General features: G+C 40.5%; 1 protein-coding gene across 4 annotated transcripts in view; it reads left to right on the top strand.

Moving 5' to 3' along the window:
* The window catches only part of nhsl2 (NHS-like 2), a 215538-nt gene that overhangs the window by 183149 nt on the left and 11952 nt on the right, over positions 1-20437 (top strand). For all 4 annotated transcript variants that reach the window (XM_070547984.1, XM_070547985.1, XM_070547986.1 and 1 more), the window contains 4 exons: positions 3577-3719; positions 7471-7720; positions 17069-17245; positions 19344-20433. In XM_070547984.1, coding sequence (XP_070404085.1) covers positions 3577-3719; positions 7471-7720; positions 17069-17245; positions 19344-20433 — 1660 coding nt within the window. The remainder of the gene's footprint in view (positions 1-3576; positions 3720-7470; positions 7721-17068; positions 17246-19343; positions 20434-20437) is intronic.

Genomic DNA, 20437 nt, shown 5'->3' with positions numbered 1-20437 from the left:
TTTTGAGTAAACACGTGCCTGAGGGATCCTCATTGAGATTAATGAGGAGGTTCTTGCGTGGGATGGTTAATTCCAACCAGATTAACTTGGTGAGGGTCTGAATAGGAATGCTAGCCCCAAGCTAAGTAAACTGGCTGCTGAGTCCAATCGTTGGCAGAAACCTTGCTATTTCCCTCCTTGAAGATAAAGAAATGTGGACTTCTACTGGAACCTCTGCATGGTCTCAGCTACCTGGATGCCAGTAGCTTTCATGTCCTCTGAGCCTGTGCCAGCTGTGCTTTTCTGCTCATATGGTCTAGCAGTTAGGATTCCTGGTTTTTACTCATGCAGCCCAGGTTCGACTCCCAGGGCAGGAACTTATCTGCACAGAATTTCCCTCCAGGGATTAATAAAGTCAGCTTTCTGTTCGCCTTCAATTTTTTCGACTTGCAGCTCAAAATCTCAACCACTCTGAGAAGAAAAATACAGTGTTTTTTAAAGTAATTGTGTTGTAAACAATCATCTGAACGCAGTAGTGTCAGTGAAAGCTGTCCTCTGTTTCCTTTGATGTTTGGAGACATACAGTAATTGCTTGCAGAATGAGAGGGATCCTGTAGAGATTTCATTGCTGCTGCTGTGCGCTACTTTAACAGAAGGAACATGCCAACAGCAAATGCCATTAAAGTCTGCACCAAATCTGTGGGTGGTTGGTCTGCACTCATGGAAAAACACACCAGAATTGTGTTGTATACTAATTTCTCTTCCTGATTATAATTTTGACTCCAAATCCCTCCCACGTAGCCTCGATGCTTTTAATGTCACACCTACTCAACTTTGCATAAAGTGCTTGGATGTTTTAATTTTGCCAGACATGAAGGCGGAGCGAGAAGCTTTCCAGACTTGGAAAACTAACAAGAGAACACTTGAAGATGAGTTTTTTTCAAAACCTGCTTCTATGCTTGGTTGTACTTGTGCAGAGCCAGTAGATTCTAGCCACATATTTGTTCTAACTTTTGATACCACACTTTAATGCGCTCTGTAACTTTTTAGTGAGAATTTTATTATCAGATGGGGATCCACAATCATTGTTGACCAACCTCCTAATTTTCCAATATTTTGCTTTCCTACGACCAGATTTTTTTGTAATCTTGTAAAGGGTCGTTGTCCTTTTTAGGAAGTTGGCTGCCTTTTTGTTGATTTTCTGTCAAGCCATTAAACCTGAGCTTTAGCAGCTCAGTGGTTCCCAAAATGCTATGCTAAGCTATTGCTAAGGCCTCCAGCCCAGACCAAAGGTGACAGATCATTTGCTGCTGTGACCCCCAGACTCTGGAGCTCTCTCTCTCCCCCGATCCTGAGATCAGTGGACTCAGTGGTCTCCTTTAAAAATCAGCTGAAGACACCTGTTCAGGCTGGTTTTGGTGTGACCTTCATCACCACCCTCTCCTTATTCTGCTCTTTCTACCCATTCTGCCTTTCCGGGATGTACAGATTTCCGTCTTTCCTATTCATTTTCTCTCTCCCTTTCCTTACAGTTTGTGAACCACAATTTTATTTTTTCTCATTTTAAACAAATGTTTAAATCATTTTTGAAATGTTTTGTTTTTGTGATGCATCTCGTGGCTTTCATCGAGGCGCTATGTAAAAGACCGTTTTCTTTTTTCTTTACTTACCTCTATGACAGATAGTTGTTCAAGCTTGTTTTTGTTTTTAGATTTGTTACTGAAACATTTAAAACGGACACGTTTACCCTTGAACCCAACCCAATGAACCCAACAGGGTAAGGGACTAACACCAAGATCTGGTCAACCTCAGCTGTAGTTCCTTGGGTGAAAGTGATAGCTGAAACACCAGAACTGTTAACCCAGTGAAGCCTAATGATAAATAACCTGCTATTGTACTGTTATGTCTGAGTCAGAGGACTCCATAGCGCTTTGCACTACAGTCAGTCATTCACCCATTCCCTCTCTGGTGGTGGTGAGCTACTATGTAGCAGCAGCTGCCCTAAACAGGTGCCAACAGTCCCTCTCATCACCACCTGCTGACAAGGTGGGTAAAGTAGATACAATGACTGACATTGGCACAACCTGGATTCAAACCCACTGATGAGAGAGAAAACTCCTAACCCCTGAGCCACCATCGCCCATGTGAAATGTCAGAAAATTGTCTGTTCTGTTCCCACAGAGGTTACTAGTGCTGCTGAAGTAGCTGCCACCACACTGGTTACGAAAACCCAGTGCAGGTTTCATTTGAAATGGTTAACAGCTTGAGCCACTCATCGTTTTGGGATTCTCTAGCTTTGCATCTGAACATATCTGATGATGAAGCACCATCCATGGTACCACGTTTGAGAATCTTAGGGTTAACTCTACAGGCCCAGTTCATCAAATATCCAAATCTGATGTTTTTATTCCCCAATAATTTAGAGATGTCAAACACCTGGCACATGATCTATATGGTACTTATGATAAATGATACATGACCAGCACTTGTATAGCGCCTTCCAGAACCAGAGGACTCCAACAGTGTACTTCTACTAGTATTGATATTTTAGGTGTAGTACATTTTTAAAATTCACCTTGATGGAGCAGAAATACATTTTAAAGTGGGTTGAATGCTTTTATCTTTGATGTTTTGGTAACACTTTACAAAAAGGTTACTTAGTGCATTATTAAGCATTAATAAACAAAGGATCCTTTTATTAACGTAACCATTATTGTTAAATAATAACAATAGTTGCTTGGTGATGCATTGCCAAATATGGTTAAGCTGTCGTTAATATTCTGTTTAACAGTTTGTTAATGCTTAATAACCATTAAATAATGTTAATAGAGTGACCCTTATTGTAAAATGTTACCAGTGTTTTTCATGAACTAAAATAACAAAAACAAACAGATTGTCTTAGCTGACAGGTTTCTGGCAACAACAAAACAGCGATAAAAGAACAAGTGTCTTTTTCATCAAAGCTCTTGTTTCCTTAATCTCCTCCTCTATTGTGTTGCTAGGCAACCATACCTTACCAGTGAGTATCCAGATTGTCATAAAGTAAAGTTCAACTGGAAACTTAAAACTCTGATGCTGCTGGTTTACTGAAGCGTGTGTGTGTGTGTGTGTGTGTGTGTGTGTGTGTGTGTGTGTGTGTGTGTGTGTGTGTGTGTGTGTGTGTGTGTGTGTGTGTGTGTGTGTGTGTGTGTGTCAGATTAGTGGAGAGTGGGGTTTGGGTCAGGATTTTGTTTTGGGGTGAAAGGATTGGCTGATGGCTGCATGGAGGGGAGGGGGTGGGCCTGTGGTTAGGAGGGAGGGGGGATGGGGGATATTGGAATCTGTTTAGAATAGCTTGAGGAGGGGATTTGAAGCTGCTGAAGAGGGAGAATCATTCTCATATTGAATAAGAAAATGTAGGTAATGATGAGGGCGAGGACTCAAACCTCTGGAGGATGGAACATGAACTTAGGAGTAGCAGAGCAGTGTCTCAGGAGGATGTGCTGCTACAGCTCTGTGGGATCTCTGCTCTTCCTGTTAAAAGTGACGTATCTGATGTGACTTTGTGAGCCGAAGAAGTCCAATTTTTTATTTTTCTGTCTTTCTGTACCCGTGCAGACTTTGAGGAGCAGTTGTACGACCCTAAGCTGACTGGTCAGACCTTTCGCCATCCATCCTCACAGGGCTCTGACGACACGTCCACATCCGCCAGCCGGTCGCCCATCTCCATAAACAACAAGAGACCGGACTTCATCTTTCTGGTAAAAACCACATCGTACCCTCACTCTGGCCCCGACCCATTATGATCATTGTTAGAGCAGCTTCCATAAAGACTGATAATAACACAAAACACCTACGGAGGCTAAGAACAGGTCAACAAACTGAAACTGAATTTGAATGACACCAAGGAGCAGGGTGGAAGAACGAAGGAAATGGAGTTGTTTTTGCAACACCAAAGTTATTCAGTTTGATCGGTAAAATACAGCAAAAGTTTTGATACGATACATTATAAAAGGACTAAAGAAAAAGTCAATTTTTTAAAGATTGAAACTATTTCTGTTTTCCAATAGTTCAGCCTAAAAATGCATGGACTTGCTTTGATTTGTGTAATAATTAAAGTGTTTGTTTAGTTCCTACAAGCACAGTTATAGAAGTTGTCCACTCTGGATCCTGATTGGCTGGGGTACTAATACTTCTTTACTGGAGGGAGGGGGGGGGGGAGAGAGAGAGAGAGAGAGAGAGAGAGAGAGAGAGAGAGAGAGAGAGAGAGAGAGAGAGAGAGAGAGAGAGAGAGAGAGAGAGAGAGAGAGAGAGAGAGAGAGAGAGAGAGAGTACTCCAGTTTTCTAACATTATTCAGTAACACAATGGAGCATGATTATATCCCCAACACCCTCCAATAGAACAAACTGCAGCTCAAAGTGGTGTTGTGACAAAATGCCTCATCATGTTTGTTATCATTAATTCCAGACAAAAGTCCGGATTTAAATGACCCAAAACCTCTGGAACAGCACGTCCCACCCACTCCTTCAGATCCATCCCAATTAGTCATCGTCCTTTTCTCACTCTCAGCAGGTCTCTATATACAGATGCCACATGATTAAATGTCTTCCAGATGGAAATAGTATTAGTCCTTGAAATAAAACCAAAATAGCTGATAACATCAGAGGCATCCATCAGCCTGCTCCTGCACATAGAGGCATTGCAGATTTATTTGAAGTCAGAAGGGACATAAACGTATGACGGCTTTACTTTTGGAGCTACTTCTTTAGTTTTTACTCTTTGTTCCCTCTGCTTTGCTGCTGAGGCCATTTTCGTAGACTGCATCACGAGGGTCCCACCATGGACTCCTGTGAGGATTTGACTGCAGTAAACAGACACTTTTCCTGCAGGTTATTGCACCCTTTAGCGAGCAGCTTACCCATGCTGCTGAATTAATGTTCTTGTTGTTCTGGAACTTTCCACACGGCAGGATAATCGTGCTGATTTTTGGCCCCACCCCTCTGTCTAATAATCTTACAGATGTGCATGGTGTTGTGATGTCATGACCAAACGATCCTGTATACAAGTGGCCAAAATGGATGTCCTTAGTTGGGTGGATTTGCTCAGCCTTAAGCTGACTTTCCACTGGATGTGTAAGCGGTGCGTGATGTAACAGGGATATAGCTCTTCCCAGCGTTTCAGACGCGAATCGGCAGTGAAACCTTTCCACGCGGCTGGTCCTGGGAGGTCACAAAGGCGTGTTTCCATCAGAACTTCTGGGTCATTTTACCACAACTCCCACGTCACCAGGCCAGCCGATCGAACCGTTTTCAGGAACTTTCGGAGCACCAGGTGTAGGGACTAGGAATGGCCCAATAGAGTCGCTAACTCACTCGTCTTTAGTAAAATTAGAAGAGTTGCTTATGAAGCAGAATAGAAGCAAAAGAAGATAAGCACCGATTGCGATGCTTTAAAATCGCCAATTAACACAGAAAACATCGCAAAAATACCCCACAATAACACAATTCTCTGGGCTTTGTTATCTCACAGAGCACTGTAAAAAACTACCCTTCATCCGGCCATTAAACGCCACATTTGACAGCAGCTCTCCCGGTCCTCTGAATGGATCGAATCATGCTGTACTTTGAATGAAACTTACTGTTACTGTGGATGCTTTTTGGCACTGATCAGCGAACAGTCGCAATATAAGATAAGATAAGATAAGATAAGATAAGATAAGATAAGATAAGATAAGATAAGATAAGAACAACTTTATTTATCCCGAGGGAAATCGTTGTCATGTACATGCTCAAAGCAGTAGGAGAGACAAAGGAACAGGTGAAACAGATATAAGATATTCGATATATACAGTAAAAATAGTGTACAGTAGTATACAATAGGATAGTGCAAGAGAAATACTCAGATAACAGAACAAATAAAATACATGACTGTATCCTGGTGAAGAAGTAATTAAGCTATCAGTGCAGGCGATTTTCGCGAATGATCAGAGTATTGTGCAATAGAATTAAGGGTAGTAGCAGCACATGATGGAGGGATGCAAACATACTTCCAATAAGAACTCTTGGGTAATATTGCACGGTCTGGGATGGAACAGAATAGCCTAGGTAATAGTATTAGGAGAATCACCTACAGGGTGAGGAAGAGTTAAACAATCCTATTGCCACCGCTACGAAGGATTTTCTGTGGCGGTCAGTTCTGCATTTAGGGGCAATGAGTCTTTTGCTGTGTGTGCTTCGATGGTCCGTCATGTGGGCGTGCACGGGGTGGGAGGGGTTGTCCAAGATAGAGAGAAGCTTTTTTAGCATTCTCCTCTCAGACACCTCCTCCAGGTTCTCAAGTCTGACACCCAGGACAGAACCAGCCTTCCTAATCAGCTTGTTCAGGGTATATATGCTGGCAATATGCTGACATCTGCAAAGTCCTGAAAGCTGATTTTGACTGGAGACACAACAGCTGGAAGGACTGGGATAGCTTACCTCACGGTCAATTTCCCCTCCCACAATTTAACCTGAAGTTCCGACAATGGAAGCACGTATAAAATCACCGGAGATTTGCAAGGTCATGCTTGATTTCGGCAGTTTACACAATAATAAGAAGAAGAAGACAGCAGCAAAGGGCTGTGGTTTACTTTACCTCTGCTATGGAGGCGTCACATATAACGGCATTTTTTTTCACTAGTTAAGCAATTGTAAATCTACATGTGGCTTTTATTTTGAAAGTAGTCGGATGCTTTACGCTGCTCCTGAGTTTGTCTTCCTGTCTGGCCTGATCTGACCCGGTGCTTTCTGGAAGCGTAGCGTGTAAAAAAAAATAGACTCGAAACGTAAATTTAGTGGAGCGACGCTACACTTGCAGATGCAACCGAAAGCATTCCTTCGTGGCTGGTGGAAACACGCCCACTGGTTATAACAGTGGCTATTAGATGTGCACTCGGGCTTTGCGGATGTTGCGCTACGCTTATGCGTCGGGTGGAAAGCTGTGATTTGCCACAAGGTTTGGAGCTCTGTCATCCGAGAAAGGGCTCAGAGTTGAGTCGCTGCTTATCCACGTGGAAAGGAGTCAGCTGAGGTGGCTTGGGTATCTAATAAAGAGGCCTCCTAGCTGACACCGTCTGTGAGTTCTCCAGGTACATCCCACTGCAAGGAGACCCAAAGACCCAGAACTGGCTGGAGGGATCTTATGTTCTCTCTGGAAATGCTGAAGCATTCCCAGAGGAAGATAGGGAGTGTCTCACTAGAGACAGGAATGTCTGGACGTCCCTCTGGGACCTGTTACCCCCTTGACCCGGCCTTGGATAAGCAGGACAAAATGAATGGGCGAATAATGTAATTAAGCTGCCGTCGCCATCTTGAACTAATTTGATTCCTAAAGTAAACCTACTTCACTTCAGTCTTTCATGAGGTAGATAAAACCATTATCAGTCCCATCTCTATCCTTTTTTGCGACAAATGAAAATGAGTTATTTTGGGGGATAATGCAAAAGTCATCCCATTTTCTTCTTCTCTATCCAGCCAGCGTCCAAGCAGCTCTATGAAGATGAAACCGCCTCCTCAGTGTTTGGTCTGAGGTCTGTGATCGACCCGTCTCCTTCTCCGTCCCCATCCCCGTGTGGCTCAGATCGCCCCCCTCTGGGCTGGAGCAGCAACAACAGTAGCAGCAGCACAGCCACATCTGCCACAACCGGACCACCCGTCGCAGATAAACCTCGCTGGCACCTGGGCAGACGGGCGCCGGCTCACTTCTTACCGCCCGATATCACAGGTAGGAAAAACAGCCTAAATCTTTTGGGATTCAAAAATGTTTTGAATGTATTTTTTAATCTCATATAGCCTATTTGATCTCTATTGGAACTAAAAAAAATGCAAGTGATTCCGATTAAACCTCCAGGATGTTTTCTCAAAGTTAGTGAGGCGGTGCTGCCTACATACCCTGGAATAAATCAGCTTGTGTGGTGTAACCCCTCCTAGCTCCTGCCTCTGGAACGTTTAGACTGGCACAACATCTCAGGGAACTCATGAATGTCTCATGGCCTTGTTTAGTAACCTGAAGCAGTCAAAATAAAAGCCTTTGTTTCATATCTTTAGGAATGAAATGAGTTTAAAATGGTCACTTGGGTGAAAACAAATACTCTGAACTCTTAATGTTGTTGATTTTGTGACCGTTATGGTACTGCATGACTTCCTCTAAATACATGTTTGTGTAGTCAAGAGACACAAAATACACAAATTTGGAGAAATAATCCCAAGTTACACATTTTTAAATAAATAAACACCAAAATAACTTTTGCTGCTTTACATCTGTTGTAACTAAATATAAGATACACTCAGCTTAAATGTTCATCCCCCCCCCCCCCCCCCCCCATCAGAAATGTGCAAACACACAAAAAACAACCAACAGTCCCATCAACACCAGCTTTAGGGGAGAAAAATCAGCACTAGAACATTTTCTTCTCAAGATCACTTTCATTAATCTCTAAGAGTCCTTTTGCTTTGTGAGAATGTGTGTGTGTGTGTGTGTGTGTGTGTGTGTGTGTGTGTGTTTGTGTGTGTGTGTGTGTGTGTGTGTGTGTGTGTGTGTGTGTGTGTGTGTGTGTGTGTGTGTGTGTGTGTGTGTGTGTGTGTGTGTGTGGTGTCAGAGCAGTTAGTATGCTGCGGTCTCCCTCAGCCACATCATTCTGACACTCCTGTTTCCACTCGTCTCAACCAAACATCCCTGTTGTTTACTTTGCTCTGTTTGCATGCATTTGTGTGTGTTCTTGCATGCATTTGTGTGTGTTCTGGTTTCTGGCATAGCAACTGCTTCGTCACCGGTTGCCTCTCTCCTCCTTCTCCCACATATCCATCTATAGTTAAACGTCTCTTTCTGCACCTCACATGGAGGAGAAGGTCAGGTCTAATGATGCCTTTAGAGACGGTGCAGGAGCGACGTAAAAGGGAGTACAGAGGAGGATGAAGCGTGCTTTTCAGTTTTATTTTTGGTCCTTCACCTAAAGCAGGTTTGCATAAACATCTTAAGTGTTCAGGATCATTTTAGACCTTTATTCAGGTCATTTTTCAGCGTTCACAAGTCTTGCAGCCTGATTGAGGTAGCCCAGTGTTCTGCCAGAGGGATTTAGGGCTAATATTTCACTAGCAAGATGGTTTAAGTGTTTTTATTACTGTTTGTCTGTTATTTGCATTAATTATCTAGTTTTGAAGTTGTTTCAAAATGTTAAAGTTTTTATTGTTTATTCATTTTAAAATTTTTATTTATTTATTGTTAATTTTTTTTCTCACTCAGCAGTTTCATTCATCATTAATGCAAAATACAATCATCAACAGTCTCCTAAGTGAAAAAAAGGGGGAGGAAGAAGAAGTCTTATATGACCTACCCCTTTCTACTTCATAATGTAATTTACAGAATGGCCTTATACATAAACCAAGTATAGAACTACCTTATCTTTGTAAACAAAATGACAATAAAACTTATCAATATACTCATTCAATATTTACTTAACAATCATAGGATTCTATGATTTTTTTTCTTTATATAGTCTCTTAAATTGATCGGTAGTTAAACATTTTTTCAGGTCATCATCCAGATTATTCCATAATTTTCCTCCATATACTGAAATGCACATTTGCTTTAATGTTGTTCGTGCAAAAACTCTTTTAAACTCAGGCTTCTTTCTATTTTTTCCATCATTTGAAATCAAAACAAAATAACTTCACTGGCAGTAACCTCTTTTATGCCTTGAACACAATTAGTAAAGTTTTCAAATTAACCAAATCCCTGAATTTCATCATTTTTTATTCAATAAAAAATCTATTAGTATGTTCTCTAGCATCTACTTTATATATAATTCTCATAGCTTTCTTCTGTAATAAAAACAAAGGATTAGTGTTTGTTTTATATGTGTTGCCCCAAACCTCTATACAATAAGTCAAGTATGGAACAATAAATGAATAATATAATGTATGAAGTGTTTTATATGGGGTTTCCAATTAAGTTTATGATCCAAGATGACCCCTAAAAATCTTACTTCATTTACTCTTTCAACTGAAGTACCATCTATGGACAATGTAACAGAATCATCTGTCTTCCTGTTACCAAAAATCATGAATTTCGCTTTATTCCAATTTGTAAATAGTTCATTGTCCATAAACCACTTCTTAAAGAGCAAGTCACCCCCTACAAGAAACGTACTTCACTCCCACTTCATGTTTGAAAAATGCAACAAATGCTGTTGCTTGGCAGACCGAGAGGGCGGAGCCGCTAACAAATACAAACACACCGAGGCTCACAATGGAATTATGACATCATAATATACCAGATGACATCATAGCATACCTCTTAGCCAATAGCGGTGGCAGATTTAAATTCAAATACAGTGCAGAATTTTTCCCTGACAACGGCGCAACACTGGCAGTTTTAGGCAGAATATTTGAATTTTAACCAAGATGCACTGAACTGCCAAATTATTGACGACACGTGTCTGTAGCATGATTAGACACTCCTTTATATAGTTTATCAGCAAAAAAAATGTGATTTGGGGGTGACTTGCTCTTTAAGTTTAGTCATCTCACTATCCATATTTTCCAAAATAATTTGTAATTTATTCCCAGAACAAAATATAGTTGTATCATCAGCAAACAAAATGAACTGTAATATTTTGGACACATCACAAATATCATTAATATACAAATTAAAGAGCTTAGGTCCCAACACAAAACCCTGTGGGACTCCATATGTAATAATTTGAGAATCTGAAATTTCAGCTTCTAACTTTATGAATTGATTTCTTTCATTCAGATAACTACTTAACCAATCATGAGCTATCCTTCTTATTCCGTAATCCTTTAACTTAGAAAGTAACAAACTATGGTCTATGGTATCAATTACTTTTCTTAAATCAATAAACAGACCTGCTGTGTATTGCTTCCTTTCTGTTGCTGCTGTAATTTCTTCATTTAATTCTAGTAATGCCAAGGATGTAGATTTATTCGATCGAAATCCATACTGATTCTCACTCAGCAGTTTATTGTTTTCAATAAAGTTGTCTAGTTTATGAATGAACCATTTTTCAAGCACTTTAGAAAACTGGGGAAGCACTGAGATTGGTCTGTAATTATCAAAGCTATGTCTATCACCATTTTTAATTATCGGAATTACTTTAGCGATTTTCATTTTTTCTGGAGATATACTATTCTGAAAAGACAAATTACAAACATAAGTAAGTGGTTTTACAACATACTCAATTGTTTTCTTTACTAATGTCAATCCCATGACAATCAATAAATGTTTCATTTTTATTTTCTTTACTATTGTCAATATTTCATGACATCAGATGAAAAACATTTGGACCTAAACAGGGCATTCATTTTAAAAATGTATTTTTTTTTAGCATTTTTTGTTACAAAAACAAGTAATCCTATGATATCTGCCTTTTTTTCCATCTGCTCGGCTTCCTTTCTGTAAATTGCCGAACAGGTAGTCTGCAGACAGCTTGCAGTTGCCATGGCAACTCGGCTCTCTTCCTCTTCACTCCCATCAAAAAAATAAGGAGAGGGTTAAAAAAAGACTATCTGAAATAAAAATGGGAAGTCTCTTGAACTTAAAACAGAAGGTAAAGAGAAGAGAAAAGGCATATGGGAGGATTTACGGTGAACGAATAGTCACCACTCGTTTAGTTCCTTCCTCTCAGTGGCTGTTCCCTCTCTCGGTTCAGCTGTTTTCATGAATGACTGTTAGCCCGACAGAGATGCGAGTGCAGAGCAGGCGGAGACACACGCTTACAAAACAAGACAAACGCTAATTTATTTTGCATCTTGGTATTTAAATTTCATGCTTGTTTTTTTTTTAGATCAGCGTTAAATTACGGTTTCAAAGCAAGAAAAAGCATTTTATCATCATCATGCATCAGATTTTATTTCTAAGCCCTGAATGAGGTGGTACCTATGCAGGGTGTGTGAATACGTAGTCAGGAGGAGAGCCGAGCTGCACTCTGTAATCACCCCAGCTTACCTGGGCACCTCCGTCTACCAGGAATCTGACAGGAGGTGGAACTTTTGACAGCAAATCCCGTCGGCTCACCTTTGTGTTCTTTGTCACACGATGAATTCATTAACGGGAATCGGTCCAGATGCTTCTCTAATTGGATCCTGGTCAAAGAACGAAAGTCTAAAGTCAGGAAATGAATCCTTGCTAAGACAAAGTGCTAAAGGGGTGTTAGCTGATCTGCAGGGTGTTTAAAACCCTAACATCTTTTAGTGTGTTTAGTGTGGTGACCGATTAAAACAAAGAGCAAGAAGAGAAAACATCACACTTAGAAAGATATTAGTTCTTCGTATATCACCCCATCATCATACTTCTGATGCTGTCCTTGATGTTTTGCAAACTTGTCTGAGCCTGCTAAATGAGTTATCTAACACGCTACTTCTGAAAACAAAACTTTGACATTCTTGCTAATATATGAAGATGTATTTTTAATTTGACTTCTTTTTTAGAAGGATGTCCAAAAATTAAAGACATTTCATGAAAATTATGATTAATGTTTGTGATTCTGATGTGAAACAGGAGTCACATCTGGCTTTCAGGACCTGTTTACTTTCAAATATTTTTCAATTTTCCTAGCATTTTTAATTTTAATGGACTAGGTATGCGGCTTTGAAATGGGGATGGCAGCCATATTGGATTTTAAAGTTTGGACGAGGCAGCTGTTGTGAGAATTATTAAGAGTGAAATGGATGTTTCAGCGCTTTTATTTCTGCTTATCTGTAGATATTTATTTAAACAGAGAGAATAAAAATGTTCAAATATATCTTAATAAGTTAGATGTATCCAAGCAAATGGTAATAAAACCTACTTCAGACCTTCAGAACAGGATCTTGGACCTCAAACTCCACGTTGGACAAGCTTTCATCGTGTATCGTTTGTGAAGCTGTGATTGCCTGTTCTATGTTGTGTCTTTTCCATCAGGATTAATGAGGCAGATGGACCAGCAGGTAGTGGGTGAATGCGAGACAGGAAGTCGAATTTACTGTAGATTTGCGTAATCGCTGACTCACTACTTGCTGGATGACTGTAAATGTCTCGACTAAAACTCAGATTTCCTGGCACACAGCTGAGTGACACAAAGAGGATGAGTCAAATATGTTGTTGGCTAAACAAATGGCAGAAGAGAAAAGACTGCTGGAAAGTCGGAAAGGTAGAACAAACACTGCAGATGCTGTGATGAGAGAGGCGGAACCCGAACAGAGAAGGGCGCAACACTGACAGTTTTAGGGCAGAACATTTTCATTTTAACTAAGATGCACTAAAGTGCCAAATTATGGACTACACGTGTCTACAGCACGATTAGACACTGATTTATTAAAAAAAAAAGTTTATTTAGGGGGGACTTGCTCTTTAAGCTGGACTGGGAAGGAGAAACTTTTAGAGCCACCAAGCATTTTCTTCACAAGTCGCTGCTGGGTTTTTTCTCATTACTAAATGTTTTCAGAGTAAACCCGAAGGCTTGTGTAGGCTCCTATTTCTCACCTTTTTGTGCCGGTGTCGGTACAGGATCTGCTCGGGTGCAAAATCGGCTCGGGGTCCTTCGACTGCCGATGACGTCAAAATACGGCAAACCCACTCGGACAAAATACACTACACATCTATACTGTTGGAAAGAATTTAGCAGTTTCGTTATTAAAATAATGTTTCTTAAGACGCAAGTTTGTGTTTCTAATGGTATTTGTAAAATAAAACACTATATTGTATTCATAATGTTGAACTCCTCTTTGAGCACATCCCTTGAAGGATCATAGGTATTAGCAACACCTGTGAAATTGTATTTGCAGGAAAGAAGTGTGTCCCGTTTATTGAAGTATTTTATGTTTAGAGTTTTTGACATCTTGTCTATGCGTAGTTCAGTTACGCTCATAGCTGCTAGCCAAAACTCTGGAGTTTAAAGTTTTCTGGCTTTACTAAAATACCTGTCTGTACTTATTTGATTGATGGTAGTTTTACTTTCTATCGGACTCCAAATGTAATCATTTGGCACGTTTCTAATTCATAATTTGTAAGAATGTAATCGGTGATATTAGCATTAGCATTCCTATGGGTTTTTCCACGTATATTAGCATTGCGCTAACCACTCGCTGCCAAATTGCAGCCTTTGCGATTAGAAAATCTCCTTTTTTCACATCGCAATTTAATTGCACATGCAGTTAATCGTTCAGCCCTAATATACATGCAGCTCTATGCTAAAAGTGTATTTTCAAAGAGGTAATGATGGATTTCTTTGTAAAAGTTGTCCATCTTTCCAACAGAAAGATTTGCCTGGACCAACGTAACGTGATTACGTATTTCCGTAAGGTTCATGATCAGACCAATCAACTACTTTGACGTCATCGGCAGTCGACGGACCCGAGCCGATCTTGCACCTGAGCAGATCCTGTACCGACACCGGCCTCCACCGTATCAGCTTTGTCTACAGGCTGCTTCATCTGCTTGGTTAAACAGGTAGCCTGTTGATCTGAGCAACACTGCCACCTAGTGTCTGGAGGCTGGTTTAGCATTCATTCATCAAAACAAGATGCTAACAATAATAGATCCTTCTCCCTCCCAGTGGTGCATCCCATTGAGAAACACTCCATTAGAACAACACGTTAACTCCATGCAAAAAGGCCACAGTCAGGAATTGAACCAGCAAATTTTGTGCAGTGCTACCACCATGCGTTCCGTTGAGATACCCGCAATGATACAACTTTTCTGCAAAGTATTCCAGCAAATTTCCAGCGTTGTTTCAATGTGCAAAACATTTAGCACAATTAAAAATGACTCAGTGTCAACATTTATCACAACTTATGTGCCTCATTAGCATTTTCACGCCTGTTCTGTCACAAGTGAAGCTTCCAGAAAGCAAAAAACATTTCTGGAATTTTTTTTATTATGACATCATCAAGCAATCCAATTGCCAAGACTTGAAATTCAAAAGTGTTGGATTTAACTCAAGTCTTGCATGTCCTCACGTGGACTCATCGTGGGACATGCGTGTCCTGAAGCTTAACTTGAGTGGAAGACGTGAGATATCAGTTGTGTGTTGGTCCAACTTCTGCAAACCTGCATCTAATAAAACAAATGGAGTGTATTCCAGCATTTCCTTTAATAACAAGATTAATACACCAACCTTCACTCACAAAGGATGACAGACCTTCTTCAAATTGCAGTTTTTGTTTTATTTACTATCCATTTGTCCACTTAACACAAGCTGGTGCCTTAACAGAAGCCTGACAGATTTAACCAGATGGATGAGTAACTGCACTGTAAATCACTGAGGTAATCAAGAAAGGACCTGCTGCCTCCAGTGACTCAGTGCTCTTCTGTTGGCTCTGATGAGACATCAGACGGACAGGAAGGACAGCAGAACAGCAGGTGTCCCTGCAGCATCTGCTGCCAGTCTCTCTGGATTAAAGCACGATGAAGTACAGTAGAAAAGACTTTCATAGAGGAGGTTTTATTTTTTTGCTCGCCACATTATTGTACATGTAGTTTTGTCTTCTAGTTCTATAAACATCCGGGTTTAACCTAAACTGGGACAAGAGTGAATTAACTGCAGTTATCAGCACAAAACCTACTCAGCATTTATTGGGAATCACCTAAGGATGACATTTTACTGCAGCTATATGGCCGGGAAATGTAAACTAACATTCGCAAGTTTCTTTTTGATTTTACTGTGTAAAACAGTGTATTCTAAACATTTGTGGAATCCATTTTTTACTCATTATTAGTGAAGCACTGTTGTACTGCTTAGAAAGTGTGTACTTTGGAAGCGTTGGAAACTAAAATGTTTTCATCCAGGGTCAAGTTCAACAGAAGTTTCTTAGAAATTCTGCCAAAATACTTCATATGAAACCAACAGTGGCGGGGAACCGTAGAAAAGAAAGAAAATAAACTGATGAATTAACTGATTAGCTCGTCAATCTTGAAGGAGATAAACAGGCTCATCATGAACAAATCTACTACAGTGTAACCTTTTTCCCCAATTAAAATTATTTATATTTTGTCCAAGAATAACAATAAAACAAGAACTGATTAATTATCATCATATCCAAAAGGGACTTTTCCAGCAATTTGAAAATAAACTTCTGAACCAAAGCAAGAAAAGTTATAAACTTATTAATCTGTATTCTTCCTATAGTTATAGACAGAGTCACAATTTATAACAATTGTTTTATTATATTAGAGAAATACAAAAATGTTCTGCTTAACACTTTTAACTTTTTGTTAAACACACCTGTGGGAAAGTGGGTTGTGCATCCATTTTTCATTGACTTGGATTGTTTTGTGTACTATTAACTTTTACAAATGTTTTTCAAAGCCAACTTCTAAAAATGCTGCATGGTGGTGCAGTTGTTAGCACTGTTGCCTCGCAACACGAAGGTCGCAGGTTCGAAACTCGGCTGCGGCCTTTCTGCGTGGAGTTGCGTGTTCTCCCCATGCATGCGTGGGTTTCCTCCGGGTACTCCGGTTTCCCCCACAGATCACAACATGCCCTATAGGTAAAAAAAAAAAAAATTGTAAGTCGCTTTGGGTAAAAGCGTCTGCTAAGCACATAAACATAAACACATAAACATAAACACATAAACATAAATAAAAAATAATCTTTTTAGACTTGTCATGGACTTTGTCATGCCTCGGGCTCCTGTTACAGTACAAACAACCTGTGGAGAGTGGTTAAAAAGTGAAGAGTCTGAAGCTTCTAGAGAGGTTTATAACATCTACTGGAAATTAACACCAGATTTTAAAAAAGGCTTATCCATTAGTTATTATTGTGGACACCCGTCTGATGTGATTTATATATAAACGTCCCCCATCTCATGTTAGAGCCTTTATAATGTAATGTGACAGCATCCATTAATATACCTAGTGTTGTTTCTAAACAGGAGAAGGAGGCGTAGCTGTGTCCGTAATGGTTTATAGATTTTGGTCCAGTATAAAAGAATCTTTCAGAAATTGTTTTTCCACTTTCACAAAGTCATCATTCCAAGTTATAAACTTTCATTTCTGTGTCGGAAGCTTAGAAATGTAGAATATTTTGTTGAAGTTCCGTTAATAAAAACAAATGTTTTCTTGATCTTCCTCCAGGTGAAGGGGGAGGAGTGAAGTTCCACGGCGTGGACCTCCTCCAGCACTCCCCATCCCCCTCTCCTGGGGAGACCATTTCCCAGCAGCCCCACTCTCTGGAGCTTGCTACAGACACCTCCCATCAGAGCCTCCCACTTCGGAAGACGCACTCCGACCTCGACTCGGCTCTCGCCGCAGGTGGCTGTCAGACAGAAAGAGCTCATTCCATTTGACCCTTTTTTTGTCAGGTTTCCTCAGTGTGGCAGGCATTTTATTATTACTCAAATTAACTTCAGTCAGGAAATAAAGAAGCTATTATTTTCACAATAAAAGCATACACCGTGCATGGAATCTTTAATTTTCTAGGCTTCAGTTTTAATTATTAAACGTGTTCAAATACAACAACAATCTTTTCAACACCACTTGAAGGTATTCATCTTTGGTTTTAGGGTACATAGTTGTTTTTTTCACCCTTTTAATGTTTTTGTTTCAGTTTTTATGAAACAAGCTATTCAGACCCGCTGTCCGACTTTAACCTTTTTAAAAAAGAACAAACATCTCAGAAAGGTATGTAAGTAGTTTTTGTTTTAAACTCACTTCTGCATTTAGGAGAAGAATTGGGTTCAGTTGTGGGTCAGTTATGCGTTTTTAGATTTAACAGCAGTGAAAGGCATTGGAGCCCGCAGCCTGGAAACAATAGCTGCAGAATTGCTTTTATGTTGTGTTTTTCTTTTCTTTTTCGTTGCACTAGAGCCGGGCATTTCAGAGTTTAAAGTTTTATGAAAACTTTTACATAAATCTGAGCCTTACTGAAAGAAAAAGTCAAACTGTAACAATTCAGCATAACGGTGGTGTTTAGAACAAATCAGATTAGACTAATTTTCTGTCTCATGGTGGAAAAATAATTAATCACTTTATTATTAGTTTTATGAGCATGTTTCTTTTATGAGTGACTTTTCAGTTGTCATCAGTTGGAGATGTTGAATCGTGTTAGAAAATAATTTCAGACAATACATCACTTTGTGATGTCAGAATGTAAAATTCACAGCATTTAAATCTAGACCAACCATAGCAGTAGCAACAGGTTGTGCTCTTCACGTTGGTGTAGCCTCAGCAGGTCGGCAACTGACCTGAATAATTGTAGGTTGGGCCAATCACAGCGCTCTATGTTTGCTTAGTAATAGAGCTGCAATGGAAAAGAATGACAAAGAAGACAGCGGCTCAGGAATGGTGCTCGTTTGGCATCAACTCTGGATGAATTAGACTTGGGGTTTTCTTTGGGATATGAGGTATAAAGTTATTCACTTCGAAAAAACATATATTTCCTTCTTCTTTGCTGGTGTATTGCAGACTGCCCTTTCGACTGATTTCCATAGAGATGTAAACGTCACATTGTTCGTTGCTCTTTTTGGTCGTAGCGTTGTCCTATAGCTTGTGGAGACAGTTTGACAGACAATCGCCCTATGATGCTTTACAATTCAAGTACTTTCCAGGAAATGTATTTTAACATTTCTGATGTCGTCCAGGATTCAAACTTGAGTCGGAGACTCCTTGATGCTCAGTTGTTAAGTCACTGAAGCACCCAAATATTAGTTTTTTCTTCACGTGAACATTTCCCATGTTTGTCGAACACCTATGTGTGTTTGTAAATGTAGGATGATTCCCCTTGACTTCAAATATTTCTTTAAAACCACGTGTTTGAGGTCTTTACCATGTCAGGAAAAGTTTCATTTAAGAGGATTTCAATACCTAACAGTTAAATTAGAATGCCTAAATAAGTAATTCATTACTTAAACTGCATAGTGGCACAGTTGTTAACACTGTAGCCTCGCCGCAAGAAGGTTGCAGGTTTGAAACTCGGCTGCGACCTTTCTGCGTGGAGTTGCATGTCCTCCCCATGCATGGGTGGATTTCCTCAGGGTACTCCGGTTTCCTCCACAGATCACAACATGCCCTGTAGGTCAACAATTGTACGTCGCTTTGGATAAAAATGTCTGCCAAATAAATAAACGTAAACATAAATGTAAGTTTTAATGCTATAGGACTTAATAAAATCCACCCCTCTTTTTCTAAGAACATTCAGATTTTTTGGTTCCTAATTCTGATCTCCAATATATAAATTTACAGATTTAAAGTGGAGGCAAAAAATACAATTTAAAGTAGCCACGAAAGTAAATTACTGTGAGTTTGTTTAATTTATACTCAACAGTGTACCAGTTCAAGAGTATGACATGCAATTTATTTATGTATTTTTATACCTTATTTGAATTTTGGCCTTTCCTCGTCTCATCTACAGACAAACGTTTGGGGCAACGTCCCTCTGAACAGCTTCGCTCGGGAGTTATGGACCATTCTGGGTTGCTGTGCTCCAATACACCAGCCACCTCCTGGAATGGGCCTAAAGGTTCCACCTTTTCCCCCGGAGCATGGAACGAGCCTTACAATTACAGCATGAGCAAAGGTCCAGCAGTTCCTCCTAAGCAACACAGCATCATCGGTAACGCAGGCGGGATGCAGGACGGGGTCATGCTGGTGAGCTCACATTCCAGCCAGTCGTTGAGCTCACACTCCAGCTCTTTCACATCTGTGACAGATCCCTCTGGGAGGACAGGGAACAGCATGTCAGCGGTAACGATGGGGAAACGGATTGAAACAGAAGGAGCGACAGCGGATCGAGGAAGAGGTGGTGGCCGAGATACGGGGCGAGGGAGAGAGAGGTCAGCTCGATCCATAGCAGCGCAGAATGCTTTCAAGTTCCGGGAGCGTTCCCTTTCTACGCCGACTGATTCTGGCTCCTTTTGCTTTACTGAGGCTGGTATGGACCAAGACATGAATTTCACATCCACTGGGAATGGGAACACTATGGCAATAGACTATCAGGAGCATCACACCTTTCACGGTCGTGGTGACAGCTATGCCCTCCTCTACCCCAGAGGGAGTTCTGAAGACAGTGCAAGTACAACGGACACAGTCTCTGTCACAGCCTCAGACTACAGCACAGAGGGACGGTTGCGACTTCGCTCACGTTCCATCTCACTTAAGAAATCCAAGCGCAAACCACCACCTCCTGTCAGGAGTGTCTCTCTTATGAAAAACCTTGGAGAAGCTGAGGGGAGACTCCGGCATGAGGGCGGTCTTTATCGAGATGGCAGACCAAAAAGCTTGCATATACCCAGGGACCACTTTCCAGACTTCCAGCCAGATTTCCTTTTGACAAGCTCATCTTGCTCCTCTAAAACCAGTGTCTGTGAAAGAGAACTAGGACAATGTGGAAATGAAGGACCTCCCAGTCTTGAGATTCATGCACCAGAAAGGGAAAGAGAAACAGAAATGACCTTCTCTGCTCACTGGCAGTTGGGAGAGTGGAAAAGCAATGACCCCTACAGGTAA

This window comes from Nothobranchius furzeri, chromosome 2 (genome assembly GCF_043380555.1).
Source record: "Nothobranchius furzeri strain GRZ-AD chromosome 2, NfurGRZ-RIMD1, whole genome shotgun sequence".
Taxonomy (NCBI): Eukaryota; Metazoa; Chordata; class Actinopteri; order Cyprinodontiformes; family Nothobranchiidae; genus Nothobranchius; species Nothobranchius furzeri.
Note: the sequence above shows the minus strand (reverse complement) of the source record. Positions and strands in the feature narration are given on the sequence as shown.